At 39.8% G+C, this 23,243-nt stretch overlaps 1 protein-coding gene across 2 annotated transcripts in view; it reads left to right on the top strand.

The window, feature by feature from the left end:
* DYNC2H1 (dynein cytoplasmic 2 heavy chain 1) overlaps positions 1-23,243 on the top strand; it is a 398,003-nt gene that overhangs the window by 318,463 nt on the left and 56,297 nt on the right. For both annotated transcript variants that reach the window (XM_061440087.1, XM_061440086.1), the window contains one exon: positions 8,252-8,341. In XM_061440087.1, the coding sequence (XP_061296071.1) occupies positions 8,252-8,341 (90 nt within the window). The remainder of the gene's footprint in view (positions 1-8,251; positions 8,342-23,243) is intronic.

Raw genomic sequence — 23,243 nt, 5'->3', positions numbered from 1 at the left:
CAAAAATCTTCCAGCAAACAAAAGCCCAGGTCCACACGGCTTCACAGCTGAATTCTACCAAAAATTTAGAGAAGAGCTGACACCTATCCTGCTCAAACTCTTCCAGAAAATTGCAGAGGAAGGTAAACTTCCAAACTCATTCTATGAGGCCACCATCACCCTAATACCAAAACCTGACAAAGATCCCACAAAAAAAGAAAACTACAGGCCAATATCACTGATGAACATAGATGCAAAAATCCTTAACAAAATTCTAGCAATCAGAATCCAACAACACATTAAAAAGATCATACACCATGACCAAGTGGGCTTTATCCCAGGGATGCAAGGATTCTTCAATATCCGCAAATCAATCAGTGTTATACACCACATTAACAAATTGAAAAACAAAAACCATATGATTATCTCAATAGATGCAGAGAAAGCCTTTGACAAAATTCAACATCCATTTATGATAAGAACTCTCCAGAAAGCAGGAATAGAAGGAACATACCTCAACATAATAAAAGCTATATATGACAAACCCACAGCAAACATTATCCTCAATGGTGAAAAATCAAAAGCATTTCCTCTAAAGTCAGGAACAAGACAAGGGTGCCCACTTTCACCATTACTATTCAACATAGTTTTGGAAGTTTTGGCCACAGCAATCAGAGCAGAAAAAGAAATAAAAGGAATCCAAATTGGAAAAGAAGAAGTAAAACTCTCACTGTTTGCAGATGACATGATCCTTTACATAGAAAACCCTAAAGACTCCACCAGAAAATTACTAGAACTAATCAATGATTATAGTAAAGTTGCAGGATATAAAATCAACACACAGAAATCCCTTGCATTCCTATACACTAATAATGAGAAAACAGAGAAATTAAGGAAACAATTCCATTCACCATTGCAATGGAAAGAATAAAATACTTAGGAATATATCTACCTAAAGAAACTAAAGACCTATATATAGAAAACTATAAAACACTGGTGAAAGAAATCAAAGAGGACACTAATAGATGGAGACATATACCATGTTCATGGATTGGAAGAATCAATATAGTGAAAATGAGTATACTACCCAAAGCAATTTATAGATTCAATGCAATCCCTATCAAGCTACCAACAGTATTCTTCACAGAGCTAGAACAAATAATTTCACAATTTGTATGGAAATACAAAAAACCTCGAATAGCCAAAGCTATCTTGAGAAAGAAGAATGGAACTGGAGGAATCAACCTGCCTGACTTCAGGCTCTATTACAAAGCCACAGTTATCAAGACAGTATGGTACTGGCACAAAGACAGAAATATTGATCAATGGAACAAAATAGAAAGCCCTGATATAAATCCACACACATATGGACACCTTATCTTTGACAAAGGAGGCAAGAATATACAATGGATTAAAGACAATCTCTTTAACAAGTGGTGCTGGGAAAACTGGTCAACCACTTGTAAAAGAATGAAACTAGAACACTTTCTAACACCATACACAAAAATAAACTCAAAATGGATTAAAGATCTCAACGTAAGACCAGAAACTATAAAACTCCTAGAGGAGAACATAGGCAAAACATTCTCCGACATACATCACAGCAGGATCCTCTATGACCCACCTCCCAGAATATTGGAAATAAAAGCAAAAATAAACAAATGGGACCTAATTAAACTTAAAAGCTTCTGCACGACAAAGGAAACTATTAGCAAGGTGAAAAGGCAGCCTTCAGAATGGGAGAAAATAATAGCAAATGAAGCAACAGACAAACAACTAATCTAAAACATATACAAGCAACTCCTACAGCTCAATTCCAGAAAAATAAATGACCCAATCAAAAAATGGGCCAAAGAACTAAATAGACATTTCTCCAAAGAAGACATACAGATGGCTAACAAACACATGAAAAGATGCTCAACATCACTCATTATCAGAGAAATGCAAATCAAAACCACTATGAGGTACCATTTCACGCCAGTCAGAATGGCTGCGATCCAAAAGTCTAGAAGCAATAAATGCTGGAGAGGGTGTGGAGAAAAGGGAACCCTCTTACACTGTTGGTGGGAAGGCAAACTAGTACAGCCACTATGGAGAACAGTGTGGAGATTCCTTAAAAAACTGGAAATAGAACTGCCTTATGATCCAGCAATCCCACTGCTGGGCATATACACCGAGGAAACCAGAAGGGAAAGAGACACGTGTACCCCAATGTTCATCGCAGCACTGTTTGTAATAGCCAGGACATGGAAGCAACCTAGATGCCCATCAGCAGATGAATGGATAAGAAAGCTGTGGTACATATACACAATGGAGTATTACTCAGCCATTGAAAAGAATACATTTGAATCAGTTCTAATGAGATGGATGAAACTGGAACCCATTATACAGAGTGAAGTAAGCCAGAAAGAAAAACACCAATACAGTATACTAACGCATATATATGGAATTTAGAAAGATGGTAACAATAACCCTGTGTACGAGACAGCAAAAGAGACACCGATGTATAGATCAGTCTTATGGACTCTATGGGAGAGGGAGAGGGTGGGGAGATTTGGGAGAATAGCATTGAAACGTATAAAAAATAAAAAAATAAAACACCATTAGGGACTTTAGCCATCTATCTCTTATTGGTTGCTAATGCTCTTTAGGATAAAGAATATACTTTATTCATTTTTTATTCCCTCTAATCTTCTATCATATCACTATCATTTCATATTTCTTCCATCATACCACATGTTTTTCAGTGCTAAGTCATGTCTGACTCTTTAGGACCCTGTTGACTAAAGCATACCAGGCTTCCCTGTCCTTCACTGTCTCCTGGAGTGTGCTCACACTCATTTTCATTGAGTCAGTGATATTATCTAGTCTCATCCTCTGTCATCCCCTTCTTCTCCTGCCTTCAATCTTTCCCAGCAACAGGGTCTTTTCCAATGTCAGCTTTTCACATCAGGTGGTCAAATTATTGGAGCTTCAGCCTCAGTCCTTTCAATGAATATTCAGGATTTCATTGAGGATTGACTGATTTGATCTCCTTGCTGACCAGAGGAATCTCAAAGAATCTCATATCACAGATACTGTTATAATTCTCTACATAGGGTTTAACACTATGTCATCTTTTTCTTATAATACAGTTTTGCTTTTATCCCCCAGTAAAATGTAGGTTCCATAAAAGCAAGCACCTTATAATGCCTGCACCTTATAAGCTCTTAGTAAATGCTGAATGAATGGACAATGAGGATTTAAATATTTATGGCATGAATGTATTACATCAGACACTAATATATGATAGCTCTGTTATTATCTATTGTGCATAATAAATTGCCCTAGAACTTAGTGACATAAACAGCAAAACTTTATCACATCAGTTTCTGTGAGTCAGGAATCCAGGTATAACGTAGCTGGGCATGTTGTTTTAGGGTCGCTCACAAGCCTTCAGTCAGGTGTCACCAGGGCTGCAATTGCTGGAGCCTCTCGGAGCACATGTGGGAGGGCTATTGGCAGCCCTCAGGCCCTCACTGATTGTTGACTGGACAAACCAGTTCATTGCTACATGAGCGTTCCATAACGCAGCTCACAGCATACAACTTTTCCACTTCAAGTGAACAAGGAAGAGATGCAGAGAAAGGGAGCTAGACAGATGTCACAGTATTTGTAACCTACCCTCAGAAGTGGCTTCTCATCACTTTTCCATATTCTTTCATTAGAAGCAAGTCCCCAGAAGCAGTTCATACTCAAAGTGAGGGAATTTCACAAGGACGGACATGAATACCAAGTGGCAGGGATCGTTGGGACCAATCGCACACCACAGTAACTTTTTGTCTCTAATAAACTCCAAAGGAGCTATCTTTCTATAACAGGAGAAGCATAAAACTGAGACTGTGAAAGCCTGATCTATCAGCTATCTATTGCTGTGTAATAAACTACCCTGAAGCTTAATGGCTAAAAACAAGAGCAGCCATTTATTTGGCTCATGCGTGTGCATTTTGGGCACAATCTGGTGCAGTAGATTCGTCTTTTCTCCATGTGACACCAGCTGGAAAAGCTCATCTTAGAGCTGCAGGATCTACTTAGCAGGCGCTCAGTCACAGCACTGGCTAGTTGGTGCCGATTATTGGCTGGTACTCATCGGGACTGATGACTAGAGGCCTTGGTTGCTCTCTAGATGTCTCCACTTGGGCCTCTCTGTATGTACTGCTTGGCTACCTCACAACATGATATATTGGTTCTAGCAGTGTATACCCCAGGAAAGAGGACATGAAAGATGTGAAGTTGTTAAGGCCTAGATCTGACAACTTACACAGTGCCACTCCCCCTCATTGTATTGGTTAGGGTGTCAAGGGCAAGAGGACACAGACCTCACCTCTCAATGGGAAGAGTGCCAGGTTATTTGGGGGCCATACTTTGAAGCTGCTGCAGTCTGCCCTCTGGGCACAAATTGTTTGCCTTTCTCCCCCATGTAAAATGCAGTCATCTCCTTTTAAGTTTCCCTAAATGTCTCATTCCATTCCAGCCTCAGGCTCAGGCCAGATGTCATCTAGATCAGGTGGAAGGATGGATGAGGCTTCTTAGGTGTGGTTCCTCAAAAGCTCTTTCTCAAGTATGGTTCTCACCTGAGGACCTGTGGACTGCACAGATGAGTTATCTATCCCCTACAAATCCAATACAAAATGTTAAGATGCTGCTACTGCTAAGTTGCTTCAATCGTGTCTGACTCTGTGCAACCCCATAGACGGCAGCCCACCAGGTTCCCCCATCCCTGGGATTCTCCAGGCAAGAACACTGGAGTAGGTTGCCATTTCCTTCTCCAATGCATGAAAGTGAAAAGTGAAAGTGAAGTCGCTCAGTCGTGTCCAACTCTTAGCGACCCCATGGACTGCAGCCTTCCAGGCTCCTCTGTCCTGGAAGGATTTTCCAGACAAGAGTACTGGAGTGGTAGGACAGGTAACTGCAATAGTCATTCTCACTTAAAAAGTGAGGAAATAGGAGGCTCATGTGTCCTTAGCAATTCAGAAATCCAAGCAAGCTTATGTCTTCAGTTGTTTTGTTAGGATTCCATGTTGCTCACTGGGTATGACTGTCCACAGCTCTTGGCTTTGAGCTGCTGATCCTTGCCTCTTAATTATGCATACGTTTTGGTAAGATGGAGCCATGTTTGCGGCTGAGTGGTTTTCTCAGCCTGCTTCTTGCCTATAGCGATTCTGGGGTTCTAAATTCTCTTTTAATTGCTCTCTCTTTTCGCCATTAATCCCAAACAGATGAAGCTTAGAACAGTTTTCTTAAAATCTTTAAGAGTTTGACTTTCACTTGAGATTCACAACATTAGACAAAAGCCGTGACCATAAATCTCATCATGACAAGTCTTTCTTTCTACCTTAGGCTTCTTGTGCATTGGCTGTGGCACAACACCCTTAAGATTTGCTGAAGCTTTTTTGCTTAAGAGTGTCCAGGGCATGACCTTTAGGTGCTGAGAGTACTTCTGTCTGTCTGGGATTGTTTCCTCCTTTTAAATTCTCAAAGTCCCTTCAGATCAGATCAGATCAGTCACTCAGTCGTGTCCAACTCTTTGCGACCCCATGAATCACAGCATGCCAGGCCTCCCTGTCCATCACCAACTCCCGGAGTTCACTCAGACTCACGTCCATGAGTCAGTGATGCCATCGAGCCATCTCACCCTCTGTCGTCCCCTTCTCTTCCTGCCCCCAATCCCTCCCAGCATCAGAGTCTTTTCCAATGAGTCAACTCTTCGCATGAGGTGGCCAAAGTACTGGAGTTTCAGCTTTAGCATCATTCCTTCCAAAGAAAACCCAGGGCTGATCTTCAGAATGGACTGGTTGGATCTCGTTGCAGTCTAAGGGACTCTCAAGAGTCTTCTCCAACACCACGGTTCAAAAGCATCAATTCTTTGGCGCTCAGCCTTCTTCACAGTCCAACTCTCACATCCATACATGACCACAGGAAAAACCATAGCCTTGACTAGACAGACCTTTGTTGTCTGTCTAGTAATGTCTCTGCTTTTGAATATGCTATCTAGGTTGGTCATAACTTTCCTTCCAAGGAGTAAGCGTATTTTAATTTCATGGCTGCAGTCACCTTCTGTAGTGATTTTGGAGCCCAGAAAAATAAAGTCTGACACTGTTTCCACTGTTTCCCCATCTATTTCCCATGAAGTAGTGGGACCGGATGCCATGATCTTCATTTTCTGAATGTTGAGCTTTAAGCCAACTTTTTCACTCTCCACTTTCACTTTCATCAAGAGGCTTTTGAGTTCCTCTTCACTTTCTGCCATAAGGGTGGTGTCATCTGCATATCTGAGGTTATTGATATTCCTCCCGGCAATCTTGATTCCAGCTTGTGTTTCTTCCAGTCCAGCGTTTCTCACGGTGTACTCTGCATATAAGTTAAATAAACAGGGTGACAATATACAGCCTTGACGAACTCCTTTTCCTATTTGTAACCAGTCCCTTATGCCTCCACTATTCTCTTAGAAGTCCTTTAGGTTTCCACTTATATTCTTCTGAAGGTCCTTCCAGCTTCAGCCGACCACCTAATCTCAAATCCAAAGCCATGTGTTTTAGGTTTTTGTTAAGGTAGGATCCTACTTCTGGAGACCAAAGAACTTTAGCAGTTAAGTCTTACTGTACAACAGATTTCACCAAAAGTTAGTAGATTAAAACATCATAATTTTCAAAAAATCATTTAAGCTTCCATATCTGAAATTTGGGTACACCTTGTTAGAGAAAGCTTGTGTCTTCCACTCCGCTCACTCATGGACTGGCAAATCAGTGCTGCCCGAGAACTGGGAAGCTCAGTTCATCTCCACATGGAACTCTCCACAAGTTGGGCTTCACAGTATGCTGGACAGACTCCAGGGTCAAGAATCTCAAAAGACAGGTAATAATAAGAAACTAATTCCTTAAGACCTGGACCTGGTAACTGGCACCCCATCACTTCTGTTACATTCACAGGACTCTTATTTCAGGAGAGCAGACTTCGTCTTCACAGGCAGTGTCAGAGGTTCTGGGGTCATGTCTTAAAATTACCACATCTATATGCAGTCCTGTAAATGTAGCAGAAGTGATGGCAGAAATCAACATTGTTAAACAGTTATCCTCTGATTAGAAATAAATTTTAAAAAATTTAAACATAAATAAAACACCACACTTGTTTCAGTTCACAGCACTTAGCTACATATTCCTAAGAAAGATTACTTCACTCATTGAGAGTATTGAACTAGATGTTTTCTAAGATCCTTTCCACTGTAAGATTTGTTATCTTATAATTTCTATTTTCCATACATTGTTGATATACTCTAGTGTGGGTTAGTTGTTCAGCTATGTAATCAGACAGTGTTTGGGGTTAAGAAATTGATGGCTTCTCCTTATTATTTCCACTTCAGAAAAGTAAATATTAAGTTTGAATGACATTTGCATAATATTTGGATAATATATAAAACTCTAATGGGGCTTCTCTGTTGGCTCAGACTATGGTAAGGAGTCCACCTGCAATGCAGGAAACCTGGGTTTGATCTCTGGGTTGGGAAGATCTCCTGGAGAAGGAAATGGCAACCCACTCCAGTATTCTTGCCTGGAGAATCCCATGGACAGAGGAACCTGGTGGGCTACAGTCCATGGGGGTCACAAAGAGTTGGCCATGACTGAGCGACTAACATAAGCTTTCACAAAGAAGGTGTATTGTAATGAATGTATTAATGGAGAATGCCAGTTAAAAGAAGATCAGATATTTAAAAGATAACTTTTTAGAAAGCTTTTAATTATAATATTTATTTTCTTTTTATTCTCTTTTTATAATATATCTTGGTGTGCTTTGGGAGATAAAATTTCCATTACAATGCTTTTGTTATAATTTAAATTCTGTAGGGACACAAGACTGGTTGTTTTTTGCCTTTTATCACTTATAAAATGAACTTGTCAAATTTAGTTTCATTTTATTATGCATTAACTATTATTTCAAGAAAACATGATTTGCTACTTTCAATATACTCATTGAAGTTCATTTGTTTATTCTTTTAAGAATTTTTACTTCAGAATATTTCCTTTTTGGAAAACAGATTAATTTGTTCTGACTTTATATATCATTCAGTTTTAATGATATAAGATCAAAGAAACAGACATATCTTAATGAAATTAATTCATGATACACATAATATGAATTATGCCAAAATATTTTCCCCATCACACAAATGTTGAAAGGTCTTCTATATGTAATATTATAATGTATAAACTTAATTTTTATCCTTTCAAAATTGCAGTGTCCTCTCACATGGCAAAGCAAATGGGAAGGTCCTGAAGACCCATTACAGTACCTTAGAGGTCTTGTAGCTCGTGCCCTTGCAATACAGGTAAGATGAAATTATTTAGTAATTGTATGATATGACTATATGGCAGTTACATTATAAACTTTCATATTGTTAACCATTCTGCTAGCAACTAGTGAGAGTATTATGATTTTGTACACAAAACACCATATATTCCTTTCTTGTTCTGTCATCTGTGATTTTATATAGCACTCAAAAAACAAAAACAAAAACAAAAAATTGTTCTCTCTGTGTAGTGTGGGTTTTCATAATCTGTGAGAATTTAGAGAAAAAGCCTACAATTTTAATTTAGATGGAACATAGAGATGTCAACTGAAACTCACTCATGACTGTGACTAATTGCTTTAGGGTGTATCCCCCTTATAGGGAGCTGCTTTTTCTGTTTGTTTGTTTCCCAAATTGATCAGATGTTTTCAGAGTGACCCAGTCAGATAACTGAAGGAAAATTGAACAGAATAAGGGATGAGATAGAAGGATAAAGACAGGGTGATTTTTTTTTTTAAGTAATAACAAATAGTCAGTTGGTACATGCAATGTACCCCTTTTCCTGTGTGGTTTTTGCACTGTCTTACTGCCTTCTTCTCTGCTTGTTACACTGCTTCAAAAATAATCTTCTTTGTCACATCGACTTATTACAACTTATTATGAGAAACTTGATCAGTGTTCTTCTAGATACAGTAATCTTCATTCCATTTTTTTCAGTAGTGCACACACCTGTCCACATCTTTAACTTTTCCCTTAGCAGAACACCCTGCTTTTCACTTTACAGAGAAAATTCAAGCTATGGAATATGCTGCTGCTGCTGCTAAGTTCTTCAGTCATGTCCAACTCTGTGCGACCCCATAGACAGCAGCCCACCAGGCTCCCCCGTCCCTGGGATTCTCCAGGCAAGAATACTGGAGTGGGTTGCCATTTCCTTCTCCAAAGGCCTACCCTGACCCACTACAAATTTGTCTAAACTCACACCCGTCATCTTTGTTCTAATGTAAAAGTAGTTGACCTTCTGCTCTTGAAGCTCATCCCTAGAGGTTTCTACTTGATTTCATCTGCTCTCATGTCTTTAGACACTTCCTCCAGGGGGGCCTTGCCTTGTTCTTTATTTTCATCTCTTCTTACTCTGTCCTGCCAGTCTGCAAATGGTACTCCTTTGGAGGGGTCAGGGCTCATCTGAATGTTTGTTTGGCTTCTAGTGTAATCCATCTCTCAGTTGTAGGATTATTAGAGAAGAAATTACAGGATCTGAAAATGAAATTAAAATTATCAGGTAGAGAAGACTCAGATTTACTTATCTTCTATGGGCTGCTCTCTGTCTACCTATCTATCTGATCTATCAATAGAAGCCCAAAGAATGGAGGGAACGATAGAGAAGGCAGGAGAGGAAGGACAGATAGCCCGTCACTGCTGTCATAAAGATATGGAAATGCCCTGAAGTCCTTGGTGTGTTGTAATTGCATGGCTGTGATTCTTCACCATTTCATGTATTTGTTATTATTTTATACGTTATGTATATATTATGTATATGCATTATTCACATTAGATTGTTTCTGTAGAGGGCAGAAAATTTTATTTGCTGCAGATTGGTAGCTCTTATTATACTGTATGTATAAGTGTGCTTAATAATTATGCTATGTACATGTGACAATAAATGTATCATTGATACTGAAATTAATATCATTTAAAACAGTTTACATAATTTATTACAAATTTCTGGCCTGATTATTAAGTATATTGTATACCGGTCGTCAAAACTGAAAACTTTTTCACTGTGTGATTTTCTTAAAAGCTTTATAGGCATTTAGCCTTAATTAGGCTTCCCTGGTGGCTCAGAGGGTAAAGTGTCTGCCTGTAATGCGGGAGACGGGGCTTCGATCCCTGGGTCAGGAAGATCCCCTGGAGAAGGAAATGGCACCCCACTCCAGTACTCTTGCTGGAAATCCCATAGACTGAGAAGCCTGGTAAGCTACAGTCCATGGGGTCGCAAAGAGTCAGACACGACTGAGCGACTTCACTTCGCTTCAGCCTTAATGATGAAATATCCTCTTAACCCTCAGGATAATTTTCCAGCTTGGCCATAGCTTATCTTAAATTCCTATATAAGGAACAACAATAAGTGTATAACCACTTAAGGACATGCTTTCTATGGTTTTTCTGCCTTAATATTTTGTTTTTAGTTATAAATGTACAGATATCCATTTCCCTGAGATAAACTTTAATGTTGGGATCCACTTTCCATCTAGTTTTTCCAAGGATCTTCTAGGTTCTTTGATTTTATTTGTGCCCTTTATTTTTCACAGAGGAGTAACCAGAGCAACTCACAAAGTTGAGCGGAACAGTATGGCTCCTTAGGTGGGTAAGAAAGGACTGAGAATTTCGGGAGGGCAGGGAAAATTCAAAGTACTATTTTCAGATATCTGTGAAAATGGTAGCTTTTGTTTTTTTGTGCAGTTGTAATGATCAGACTGCTTCCAAACAGGTATGAAGCAGGTTGAGCTCAGTTCCAACCATAGATTAAAATCCCAGAGCCTTTAATTTCAGGCATAACATAAGAAATAGAATAAGTTACTGCAAGTGTTATATATGGTGCTGCTGCTAAGTCGCTTCAGTCGTGTCCGATTCTGTGCGACCGCGTAGATGGCAGTCCACCAGGCTCCCCCTTCCCTGGGATTCTCCAGGCAGCAACACTGTAGTGGGTTGCCATTGCCTTCTCCAATGCATGAAAGTGAAATTGAAGTCATGTCCAACTCTTAGCGACCCCATGGACTGCAGCCTACCAGGCTCCTCCGTCCATGGGATTTTGCAGGCAAGAGTACTGGAGTGGGGTGCCATTGTCTTCTCCAAGTGTTACATATAGTGCCGTTCATTACAGGGGTTTTGTGCTAATAAGGTGAGAGTGACTAGGGTCAAGGTGGCATTCATTTATTGTGATTTGAACATATTGTAAGCAGCAACTTTATGCTAAGCTCTGAGTGAAGTACTGGAGATACAATGGTTGGTAAATAGATACAGTTTCTGCCTCACAGAATTTAAATTTCTTACATTCATCATTTAACAATTAAAAATTCTGTCTCCTTCCAACCCCTTCCACCATGGAATGCTGGGAAGTGTAATTTTCCCTATTATAGGCATCAGCTCCTACACCTCCTTTACTTGTGTGATTTTCTGAAAATCATTTTAGCTACTTCCCATCTTTCTTTCAAATATACAAGTACATAGGACTTCCCTGGTGGTCCTGTGGTTAAGGATACACTTGCCAGTGCAGGGGACTTGAGTTTGATCCACAGGAAGATTCGCTAGAGAAAACCCGGAAGTCCCAGCACAGCCAACAAATGAACATTACTAAACAGATACAGATACATAGTTTCTTGCATGTCTGTAAAAATGCTTGTTGTTGCCTTGACAACATGGATTACTTTAACATTTCACATACATTTTATTTCTACCCACTTCCAGAAAACTAGTTCTCCATTGAAACAAATCTGTGAGCCTCTAGCTCTTATTTCTTCCCCTTTAACCTTAATTATCACTAATATGTCAGACTACAATTTCTAAATCTAGAAATGTGGCTCTTTACACCCTTTTGGAATTCATCTAAATAGCTCTTCTCTCTTCCCTAGCAGTAAAATATACTAGTTAACTGTATTTGAGCTTCAGATCACTGTCTTTCCTTTTGGTGTGCCACTTCAAACATATATTCAAACTTTTTAAATGATCCAGTGAAGGATAGAAAGAGAAATGAAGATTTATATGAAGTGATCACATTTTGGTTGTCAGGCCTGGAAAATCCTATGGACGGAGGAGCCTTGTAGGCCGCAGTCCATGAGATCGCTAAGAGTCGGACACCACTGAGCGACTTCACTTTCACTTTTCACTTTCATGCATTGGAGAAGGAAATGGCAACCCACTCCAGTGTTCTTGCCTGGAGAATCCCAGGGCTGGGGGAGCCTGGTGGGCTGCTGTCTATGGGGTGACACAGAGTTGGACACGACTGAAGCGACACAGCAGCAGCAACAACGGAGAAGGCAGTGGCACCCCACTCCAGCACTCTTGCCTGGAAAATCCCATGGGCAGAGGAGCCTGGTAGGCTGCAGTCCATGGGGTCGCTAAGAGTTAGACAGACTGAGTGACTTCACTGTCACTTTTCACTTTCATGCACTGGAGAAGGAAATGGCAACTGACTCCAGTGTTCCTGCCTGGAGAATCCCAGGGACAGGGGAGCCTGGTGGGCTGCCGTCTGTGGGGTCGCACAGAGTCAGACACGACTGAAGTGACTTAGCAGCAGCAGCAGCAGAAATATTTAACATATGTGGTAGATACTTTGATTTCCATTTTTAAAGATGGGAAAAGTAAGCCATAAGCCCCATATTCTAGAATAATTTGCAAAATGTATATGATAAATGGCAGAACTTATATTGAAGTCCCCTTTCTATAATAACATCCAGAGTTGTTGATCACAGCTATCAGCAACATTTTTAAAAGATCGTCACTCTGTATCCCTTGAAACCTTTTTATAATTTAGGCCTGGGGTCACCACACACTTCTGTTTTTTCCTTACCTGTCTGCTTCTCTGGCTTTCCTTTTCCTCATCCCTAACTGGATTCCGGAGAGCACAGCCCTGTGATCTTTTCCATCTGTATTCCTCCCAAAGTGATCTTATGACTTTGAATCCCATCTAAACTTTTGTTATTCTCAGATTTTCACTTGGATGTTTAATAAACATCTCAAACTTAACATATTCAAAACTGAACTCCTGCCCTTTACTGCAAAGCTTGTGCTATCTGCAGCCATTCCTTAAAAGTAAATGACACCTGCACCCTTCTAGTGGCATAGGCCCAGAGTCTTCGAATCATTGAGGGCTCTTTTCGTACACTGCATCCAGGCGGTCAGAAAAGTTACCTTGGCTACATATTCAAAACATATTCAGAGACACTTCTCACCACTCTGGCTGCTGCTACTTTGACTGACGTCAGCTGCCTCCTGCATGGTCCTGCTGCTACCCTAGTTTCCTGTCTGGTCAGTTCCCAACCCAGCAGTCTAAATATCCTGGCTGATGTATCTGATGATATCACTCCTCTCTTGGATATTTCCCCATGATTTCTCATCTCATTCAGAGAAACAAAATCCTGACAAGATCTGGCCTATTACCTCTGTGATTTCCTCTCTTACTTCTTGCCCCCTAATTTATTCTGCTCCAACTATAGTTTTCAGTGAATAGCATGATACACTCCCCCAAAGGAGTTTTATTCTTGCTGTTTCTTTTTATCTGGAATGCTCTCTCTCAGATGTCTACAAGGAAGTTCTGTTTCTTTCTTTCTTTTTCTTTTGTGTGTGTGTGTGTGTATGAGGAAGTTTCTTTATCTCCTTCAGGTCTCTGCTCAGATATCACCTTCTCAGTAAGGCCTTCCCTGACATGCTATTTCAGATCATAACCTTCCCCTTCCATGATACTTTTCATCCTGTTTCCCTTTCAAATTTTTTTCATAGCATATATATTCATGTAGTATTCTGTATATTTACTTTGTTATTTATTTGTTTATTTGTACCCCTCCATGAAAATGGAAACTTGAATGGACAGAGATAGTTGTCTGTTCACTGCTGTGTCTAAGCATGTAGAATAGTGGCTTACACAAGTAGGTTTTTTTACTAAATATCTGCTGAATAAATGACTGATTCAGTCAATATTTGGGTTATTCTCAATCAAAGTAACATAAATCTCTTTCGTGTTTCCCAATCATCATGATTAACCCTGCAGAGATGTATTTTGTAGTACCCATGATATATTTCTGAGATTTAGCTGTCTAAATCTACCTAATAAACACTATAGTTTAACTTTATAATCTACTCCACCATCTAACATTTGAAGACTTCTTTCACTTTCTCCTAAGATCCTGAACTTTAAAAGAAATCTTATTAGAGTACATGTTTCCTTTTTATTCACTTTCTGAGATGTCTTAATCTGTTTTGTAAGGTTCTGCAGTGCTTTAGTTCAGTCGCTCAGTCGTGTCCAACTCTTTGAAACCATATGGACTACAGAACGCCTGGCCTCCCTGTCCGTCACCAACTCCCAAAGTTTACTCAAACTCATGACTATTGAGTCAGTGATGACATCCAACCATCTCAGTCTCTCATTCCTGAATCTGTCTCATTCCTGAATCCGTCTCATTCCTGAAAAGGGAAACTTTTTTTTTTCCTAACTCAGTAACTTCACAGCCATTTCTATAGTGTTTTACACATACTAGGTATTCAGGAAGACTTCAGTTCAGTTCAGTTCAGTCTCTCAGTCATGTCCGACTCTTTGCGACCCCATGAATTGCAGCGCGCCAGGCCTCCCTGTCCATCACCACCTCCCAGAGTTCCCCCACACCCATGTCCATCCATTCAGTGATGCCATCCAGCCATCTCATCCTCTGTCATCCCCTTCTCCTCCTGCCCTCAATCCCTCCCAGCATCAGAGTCTTTTCTAATGAGTCAACTCTTCGCGTGAGGTGGATAAAGTATTGGAGTTTCAGCCTCAGCATCAGTCCTTCCAATGAACACCCAAGAGTGATCTCCTTTAGGATGGACTGGTTGGATCTCCTTGCAGTCCAGGGGACTCGCAAGAGTCTTCTCCAACACCACAGCTCAAAAGCATCAATTCTTCAGCGCTCAGCTTTCTTCACAGTCCAAGTCTTACATCCATACATGACCACTGGAAAAGCCATAGCCTTGACTAGACGGACCTTTGTTGGCAAAGTAATATCTCTGCTTTTCAATATGTAATCTAGGTTGTTCATAACTTTCCTTCTAAGGAGTAAGCGTCTTTTAATTTCATGACTGCAGTCACCATCTGCAGTGATTTTGGAGCCCAAAAAATAAAGTCTGACACTATTTCCACTGTTTCCCCATCTATCTGCCATGAAGTGATGGGACCAGATGCCATGATCTTCGTTTTCTGAATGTTGAGCTTTAAGCCAACCTTTTCACTCTCCTCTTTGACTTTCATCAAGAGGCTTTTTAGTTCCTCTTCACTTTCTGCCATAAGAGTGGTGTCATCTGCATATCTGAGATTATTGATATTTCTCCCAGCAATCTTGATTCCAGCTTGTGTTTCTTCCAGCCCAGAATTTCTCATGATGTGCTCTGAATATAAGTTAAATAAGCAGGGTGACAATATACAGCCTTGATGTACTCCTTTTCCTATTTGGAACCAGTCTGTTGTTCCATGATCAGTTCTAACTGTTGCTTCCTGACCTGCATACAAATTTCTCAAGAGGCAGGTCAGGTGGTCTGGTATTCCCATCTCTTGCAGAATTTTCCACAGTTTGTTGTGGTCCACACAGTCAAGGGCTTTAGCATAGTCAGTGAAGCAGAAGGAGATGTTTTTCTGGAACTCTCCTGCTTTTTCGATGATCCAGCGGATGTTGGCAATTTGATCTCTGGTTCCTCTGCCTTTTCTAAAACCAGCTTGAACATCTGGAAGTTCATGGTTCACGTACTGCTGAAGCCTGGCTTGGAGAATTTTGAGCATTACTTTACTAGTATGCGCTGCTGCTGCTGCTGCTAAGTTGCTTCGGTCGTGTCTGACTCTGTGTGACCCATAGACGGCTAGTGTGTGAGATGAGTGCAATTGTGCAGTAGTTTGAGCATTCTTTGGCATTGCCTTTCTTTGAGATTGGAATGAAAACTGACCTTTTCCAGTCCTGTGGCCACTACTGAGTTTTCCAAATTTGCTGGCATATTGAGTGCAGCACTTTCACAGCATCATCTTTCAGGATTTGAAATAACTCAACTGGAATTCCATCACCTCCACTATCTTTGTTCGTTGTGATGCTTTCCAAGGCCCACTTGACTTCACGTTCTAGGATGTCTGGCTCTAGGTCAGTGATCACACCATTGTGATTAACTGGGTCGTGAAGCTCTTTTTTGTACAGGTCTTCTGTGTATTCTTGCCACCTCTTCTTAATATCTTCTGCTTCTGTTAGGTCCACACCATTTCTGTCCTTTATTGAGCCCATCTTTGCATGAAATGTTCCCTTGGTATCTCTGATTTTCTTAAAGAGATCTCTAGTCTTTCCCATTATGTTGTTTTCCTCTATTTCTTTACATAGATTGCTGAGGAAAGTTCTCTTATCTCTTCTTGCTATTCTTTGGAACTCTGCATTCAGATGCTTATATCTTTCCTTTTCTCCTTTTCTTTTCGCTTCTCTTCTTTTCACAGCTATGTGTAAGCCCTCCTCAGAAAGCCATTTTGCTTTTTTGCATTTCTTTTCCATGGGGATGGTCTTGATCCCTGTCTCCTATACAATGTCACGAACCTCAGTCCATAGTTCATCAGGCACTCTGTCTATCAGATCTAGTCCCCTGAATCTATTTGTCACTTACCCTGTATAATCATAAGGGATTTGATTTAGGTCGTACCTGAATGGTCTAGTGGTTTTTTGGCAATAAGGAGTTCATGATCTGAGCCACAGTCAGCTCCCGGCCTTGTTTTTGCTGACTGTATAGAGCTTCTCCATCTTTGGCTGCAAAGAATATAATCAATCTGATTTTGGTGTTGACCATCTAGTGATGTCCCTGTGTAGAGTATTCTCTTGTGTTGTTGGAAGAGGGTGTTTGCTATGACCAGTGCGTTCTCTTGGCAAAACTCTATTAGCCTTTGCCCTGCTTCATTCCGTACTCCAAGGTCAAATTTGCCTGTTACTCCAGGAGTTTCTTGACCTCTTACTTTTGCATTCCAATCCCATATAGTGAAAAGAACATCTTCTTCGGGTGATAGTTCTAAAAGGTCTTGTAGGTCTTCATAGAACCATTCAACTTCAGTTTCTTCCATGTTATTGGTTGGGGTGTAGGCGTTCAGTTCAGTTCAGTTCAGTCGCTCAGTCATGTCCAACTCTTTGCGACCCCATGAATCGCAATACGCCAGGCCTCCCTGTCCATCACCAACTCCCGGAGTTCACCCAGACTCACGTCCATCGAGTCAGTGATACCGTCCAGCCATCTCATCCTCTGTCGTCCCCTTCTCCTCCTGCCCCCAATCCCTCCCAGCATCAGAGTCTTTTCCGAGGAGTTAGCTCTTTGCATGAGGTAGCCTTGGATTACCGTGATATTGAATGGTTTGCCTTGGAAACGAACAGAGATCATTCTGTCGTTTTTGAGAGTGCATCCAAGTACTGCATTTCGGACTCTTTTGTTGACCATGATGGCTACTCCATTTCTTCTAAGGGATTCCTGCCCACAGTAGTAGATATAATGGTCATCTGAGTTAAATTCACCCATTCCAGTCCATTTTAGTTCTCTGATTCCTAGAATGTTCACGTTCAGTCTTGTCATCTTCCAAGTTTGACCATTTCCAATTTGCCTTGATTCATGGACCTGACATTCCAGGTTCCTCTGCAATATTGCTCTTTACAGCATCGGACCTTGCTTCTATCACCAGTCACGTCCACAACTGGGTATTGTTTTTGCTTTGGCTCCATCCCTTCATTCTTTCTGGAGTTATTTCTCCACTGATCTCCAGTAGCATATTGGGCACCTACTGACCTGGGGAGTTCCCCTTTCAGTATCCTATCATTTTGCCTTTTCATACTGTTCATGGGGTTCTTAAGGCAAGAATACTGAAGTGGTTTGCCATTCCCTTCTCCAGTGGACCACGTTCTGTCAGACCTCTCCACCATGACCCGCCTGTCTTGGGTGGCCCCACAGGGCATGGCTTAGTTTCACTGAGTTAGACAAGGCTGTGGTCCATGTGGTCAGATTGGCTAGTTTTCTGTGATTATGGTTTTAGTGTGTCTGCCCTCTGATGCCCTCTCGCAACATCTACCGTCTTACTTGGGTTTCTCTTACCTTGGATATGGGGTATCTCTTCATGGCTGCTCCAGCAAAGTACAGCTGCTGCTCCTTACCTTGGACGAGGGGTATCTCCTCACAGCCTCCCCTCCTGACCTTGAACGTGGAGTAGCTCCTTTCGGCTCTCCTGCGCCTGCATAGCTGCCACTCCTTGGACGTGGGGTAGCTCCTCTCGGCTGCCGCTCCTGACCTCGGGCCTGTGGTAGCTCCTCTCAGCTGCTGCCCCTGACCTCGGGCCTGTGGTAGCTCCTTTTGGCCATGCCCTGACCTCCGGCGTGCGGCAGCTTGTCTTGGCCACCTCCCCTCACCTCGGACATGGGGTAGCTCCTCTTGGCCGCCGCCCCTGACCTTGGGCGTGGGGTAGCTCCTCTCAGCTGCTCCTGTGCCGATGCAGCCTGACACTGTCGGTCGCCACCCCTGACCTTGGGCAAGGGGTAGCTCCTCTCAGCCACGCTTCTGCGCAGTCCGTCACAGCTGGTGAGCTTCTGCGTGGTCGGTCGCATTGAGTCCGTGTTTTGAGGGGTGGGGAGAAGGCAAGAACACTGGAGTGGGTTGCCATTCTCTCCTTCAGGATATCTTCCCGACCCAGGGATTGAACCCGGGTCTCTGGCATTGTAGGCAGACACTTTACCGTCTGAGCCACCATGGAAGTGACAGTAAGACTTAACATGAACAAAACTGAAAAAGTATTCTGTATGTGGTCAAAAATCTCCAGCATCTTTATTTTTATGTACTGTACTCACCTAAAAGAGCTACCTTATGGATGTTTTTTATTCATATTCATTAATTTGTTCATCATTCAGTGAGCATTTACTGAGTTTTTATTATGTGCCATTTATTGTTCTGCCCATAAGAATTTCTGCATAGTGAAGGAGATATATAATAAATAATTACATTAAATTTTAATAGCATAGAAAAATATACCTTTGCCAAAATTCTGAGATGTAAGATTAATATACAGCCAAACTTTAAACTGGCTTATCACCATTATAGAATGAACTTAGGATATAGTATATCTGAAATTTTATCCACTGAAATATAGCTGTTACTGTAGCAGTAGAATTATAGAATTTTAGGAGTCAAATTTTGTAGAAGACAGTAATTTCTCAATGCTGTCATCTGATAAATTCTGCCTGCAGTCAACTGTCTTGCACATTTGGAATACTAAACAGTAGTCTATGATGATCTGTGGTTTTATAGAAGCAGTCCTATAAACCATGTGACAATATAGCAACATAATTGGCTTTCAAGATAACAGAATCTTCCCTGAATTTTTATCTGCATCTCAGCTTTTATTACATGCATACCAATTTCAGCATCTTCCTGGTGCATCATAGTAGGAGGATCTTTACAGCTGAAAACATGCAGAGAATTTAAACTCTGAAGACAGTTTGGTTTTTTCTCTGCAAGTAACCAGTGATAGTAAGATCTACTCTCTTGGTACCCTTATTTTCAAAACAATGTTTCAAGGCTTTCCTTGGTTCATGAAGCCATTTTTTACCATTTAAAGAGTTCTAATACATCTTGTTTGAACAGAGTTTAGTAATATATAGTAAGACAATTGCAAAAGGTTTTTTATGTCGTATAGTTTTATCTTTGGTTAAAGAACAGTGAAAGTAGTTGACAGTTTTTCTACTGTAGTTAATGTCTGTCCTATCAAATATTGGTATTATTTCTGAAAACCTAGTGGAAAATTGCAAAAAAAACATGTGTACTTTTGTTTCCTAAATCATTCATAGTCTTCACCACATGTATTCCATTGTCAGTGATAATTGGATGCTGATTTTCCATTTGGTAATATATCTTCTGTCAGGTTCACTTTTCTGTTAGCTATCTGCAACTGGAAAAGTTTTCACAAACAAGAAAAGCAGCGATTGGTTTCATTGCTAATTTACATATTGTCATACTTTAAAAGAACTTTCATATGTTTTGTGCATATATGTACTAACTTGTCTATTGCACATAATATTAAAGTATACTTAATGATACTTCTAATAATATTAGCTTGTTTGTGAATAGTAAAAATAGTTTAGGAAAATATGTTTCAGTATTATATTTTTTAGGAAGAATCTTGAAAGTAAGAACCACAGCTTAAAGAAATCTCAAAACCCCTTGTCCTTCATGTCCTGAAAATGATTGTTAATCTATATTAATGACTTTGTCAAGCTTTTTTTAAACTTCACAAATTCAAAACCTCAAGGAAAAATTGTTCCTAAATAAATATTTCTTTTAATGTCTATTGTTTTGAAACTGTATAAGTGAAAAATATTTGATTATATAATTTATTTTCTATATTTTAAAAAATTTGATTAAAGATAATTTATATTGAATTTTTTTGTAAATGATAATAGGGCATTTTTTTTTTCTTGAGAAAATTCAAGATGGCATAGATGATATTCCATTCTCACAAGAGAGAAAGTATTCCCAAGTAGGACTTCCCTTTGAAGGACTCATGTTTAAACACTATTAAATAACCTACAATTAAATTTTGTTCTTAAAAATAATTTTATTTAGTGCACGAATGCAAATATGTCAAACAATTTTACAAAGATTTAGATTTTAAGATAGTCAAATATGTATAATATACTTTACATTAGTTTAATTTTTATTAATGTGTTTTGATGAAAATGCTTTCAATATTTTTCCTTAAACTTTTCTAGCTATTATTAATATATTCTCTGTTAATATTTGTAATTTTTAATTTCTCTATTAAGCTATAGAGTTCTTAATTTTTTATTCTAAATTTTCAGTTTTCATGATTATTTGTAAAACATTACTCTTAATACATATTTACAGTTTAGACTAAAAGAATTTCAACCTACAGAGCACATAAAGAGTTATTTTCACTCAAAGTAGCATATAAAATGCCCAATTATATGTGATAGTATGTAATCTAATATTTATCTAAATATCATACCTTTTTGGCATTTGTAATGTTGTTACACTTATTAGATAGGGTAGTAACATCTGTTTATATTATTCATTTCTGGAAATATCAAGACAGTTTTAAAGTAAGCATTTGTCTATTGAGCCTACCAAAAGATGAAGGCAAATAGTAGATCTTGGCTAAATATTGAAGCTGAACTGAACTTTATTTCTAATAAGTATCAAGATGTTATAGAGTAAATTGATAAAGATTAAAGATGTTAGAAAGGAAGTAGGTTGAAGAGGGTGAGACTTCAGCATGAGTGGTCAGGTAGGGCTTTTCTTAGGAGGTGATGTTTAAATAGAGACTTGAATGAAGTTAAGAAAGCAAACCATGAACATTTCTAAGGGAAAATCAACTGAATCAGGAAACAGGCTCACTAGTTAAGAAGTTATTGCAGTAATCCAAGTGATATTATGTTGGTGTTATGGATCAAGATGGTGGCTGTGGAAATGAAGATGTGCTAAGATTTTTATATCAGATCTGTGATTTTGGCTGTGGGACATAGGAGAAAGACGCAAAAGTGATTGCAAGGTTTTGGCCTGAACAATCAGTTGAATTTTTCACTGAGCTGAAGGATTCTGGTGGTAGAGCAGATAGCTTAGGGAAGAGGAAGGTGGTCTTGCGTGTTAAGAGTTCTGATTTGAACATGTTTAGATACCTTTTAAACATCCTGGTGGAAATGTCAGAAAAGTAAGTGACAGGAAACAGGTAGGAGTGGGAGTCATGAGCATAGAAAGCTAATCTTTAAGACTGTAGAATGAGTGGTCCTTAGAACACTCCAGTATCAGGAAGTCCAGGAAAGGAAGAGGAGCCAATCACGGACACCAAGAAGTGACAGTCAGGAAGACAGAAAAAGAAGAGGTGCTTGCAGTGATGGAGAAGCCAAGAAAATAAGTGTTTTAAAAAGGTCCAAGTCATCAGCTATCTCAAATACTACAGAGGAGATGAGACAGTTTTTTTAGAGAGCTTTGTTATGAGGTGGCACAGATAAATAGGATAGTAGCTGATGAGGAGAAAGACCAAGGGAGTGTTTTTTGGTTTGTTTTTAATGGAACCTGTTTCATCATGTCGGTATCCCATATAAGAGAAAAAATAATGGTGCAAGAAGGAAGGAAATAATTTAAGAAGTACAGTTCTTGGAAAGACAGGAGGAAATTGGTTGCTGTGTATATGTGAAGGATTGGTCTTAATAAGAACTTAGAATAACTATAAATTATAATTGATTATTAATAAATTCCTGGCTTGCCACACTAAAAAATAAGTATATGTAAAAGATGACCTTGTTTCTCACAGTAATTCAGGTTCTGCCTGAATCCTGTAAGAGTTGACTCGATCCTGCCTTTGGAAGAGTCACAGGGGAAGCCATCAGTGATTGAAAAAATGTTAGATAATCAAACTATAGTTTCCAAAATTTTCTCCACAAGAGTATAAAAGAAAACCATGAGATTTTATTGAAAAATAACACTTCCTTGGGTCAAATATTAAGCCTAGAAACTCAGATTTATGGTTTCTATTTTTTCAAATTAAAAAATACTATAGATTTAAATAGACTTCCCAGTATTCTAAAAGACAGATATATTAAGGGTAGGGGAAGAGTAAAGATATCCCTTTTTAAGTGAAGTCGCTTAGTCGTTTCCAACTCTTTCGGACCCCATGGACTATAGGCCACCAGGCTCCTCCATCCATGGGATTTTCCAGGCAAGAATACAGGAGTGGGTAGCCATTTCCTTCTCCAAGGGGTCTTCTTGACCCAGGGATAGAACCCAGGTCTCCTGCATTGAGGGCAGACTCTTTACTGCCTGAGCCACCAGGGAATCCCTTTTCAAAGGTAAGGGGAGGTCTATTCTATTTCTTTTTAATTTAATTTATTTATTTGGCTATGCTGGGTCTTAATTGCGATACACAGAAGCTTCATTCTTCATGAAGCATGCAGGATCTTTAGTTGTGGCATGCTAACTCTTAGTTGTGGTATGTGAGATATAGTTCCCTGACTGAACCAGAGCCCCTGTGTTGGAAGTACAGAGTCTTAGCCATTGACATCAGGGAGTCCCTGGTCTGTGTGTTGCTCAGTCACTCAGTCGTGTCTGACTCATTGTGACCCCATGGAAGCAGCACACCAGACTTCCCTGACCTTCACCATCTCTGAGCGTGCTCCAACTCATGTCCATCGAGTTG

Source organism: Bos javanicus, chromosome 15 (assembly GCF_032452875.1).
Source record: "Bos javanicus breed banteng chromosome 15, ARS-OSU_banteng_1.0, whole genome shotgun sequence".
Lineage (NCBI taxonomy): Eukaryota > Metazoa > Chordata > Mammalia > Artiodactyla > Bovidae > Bos > Bos javanicus.
This window is presented reverse-complemented; position numbering and strand designations above follow the sequence as displayed.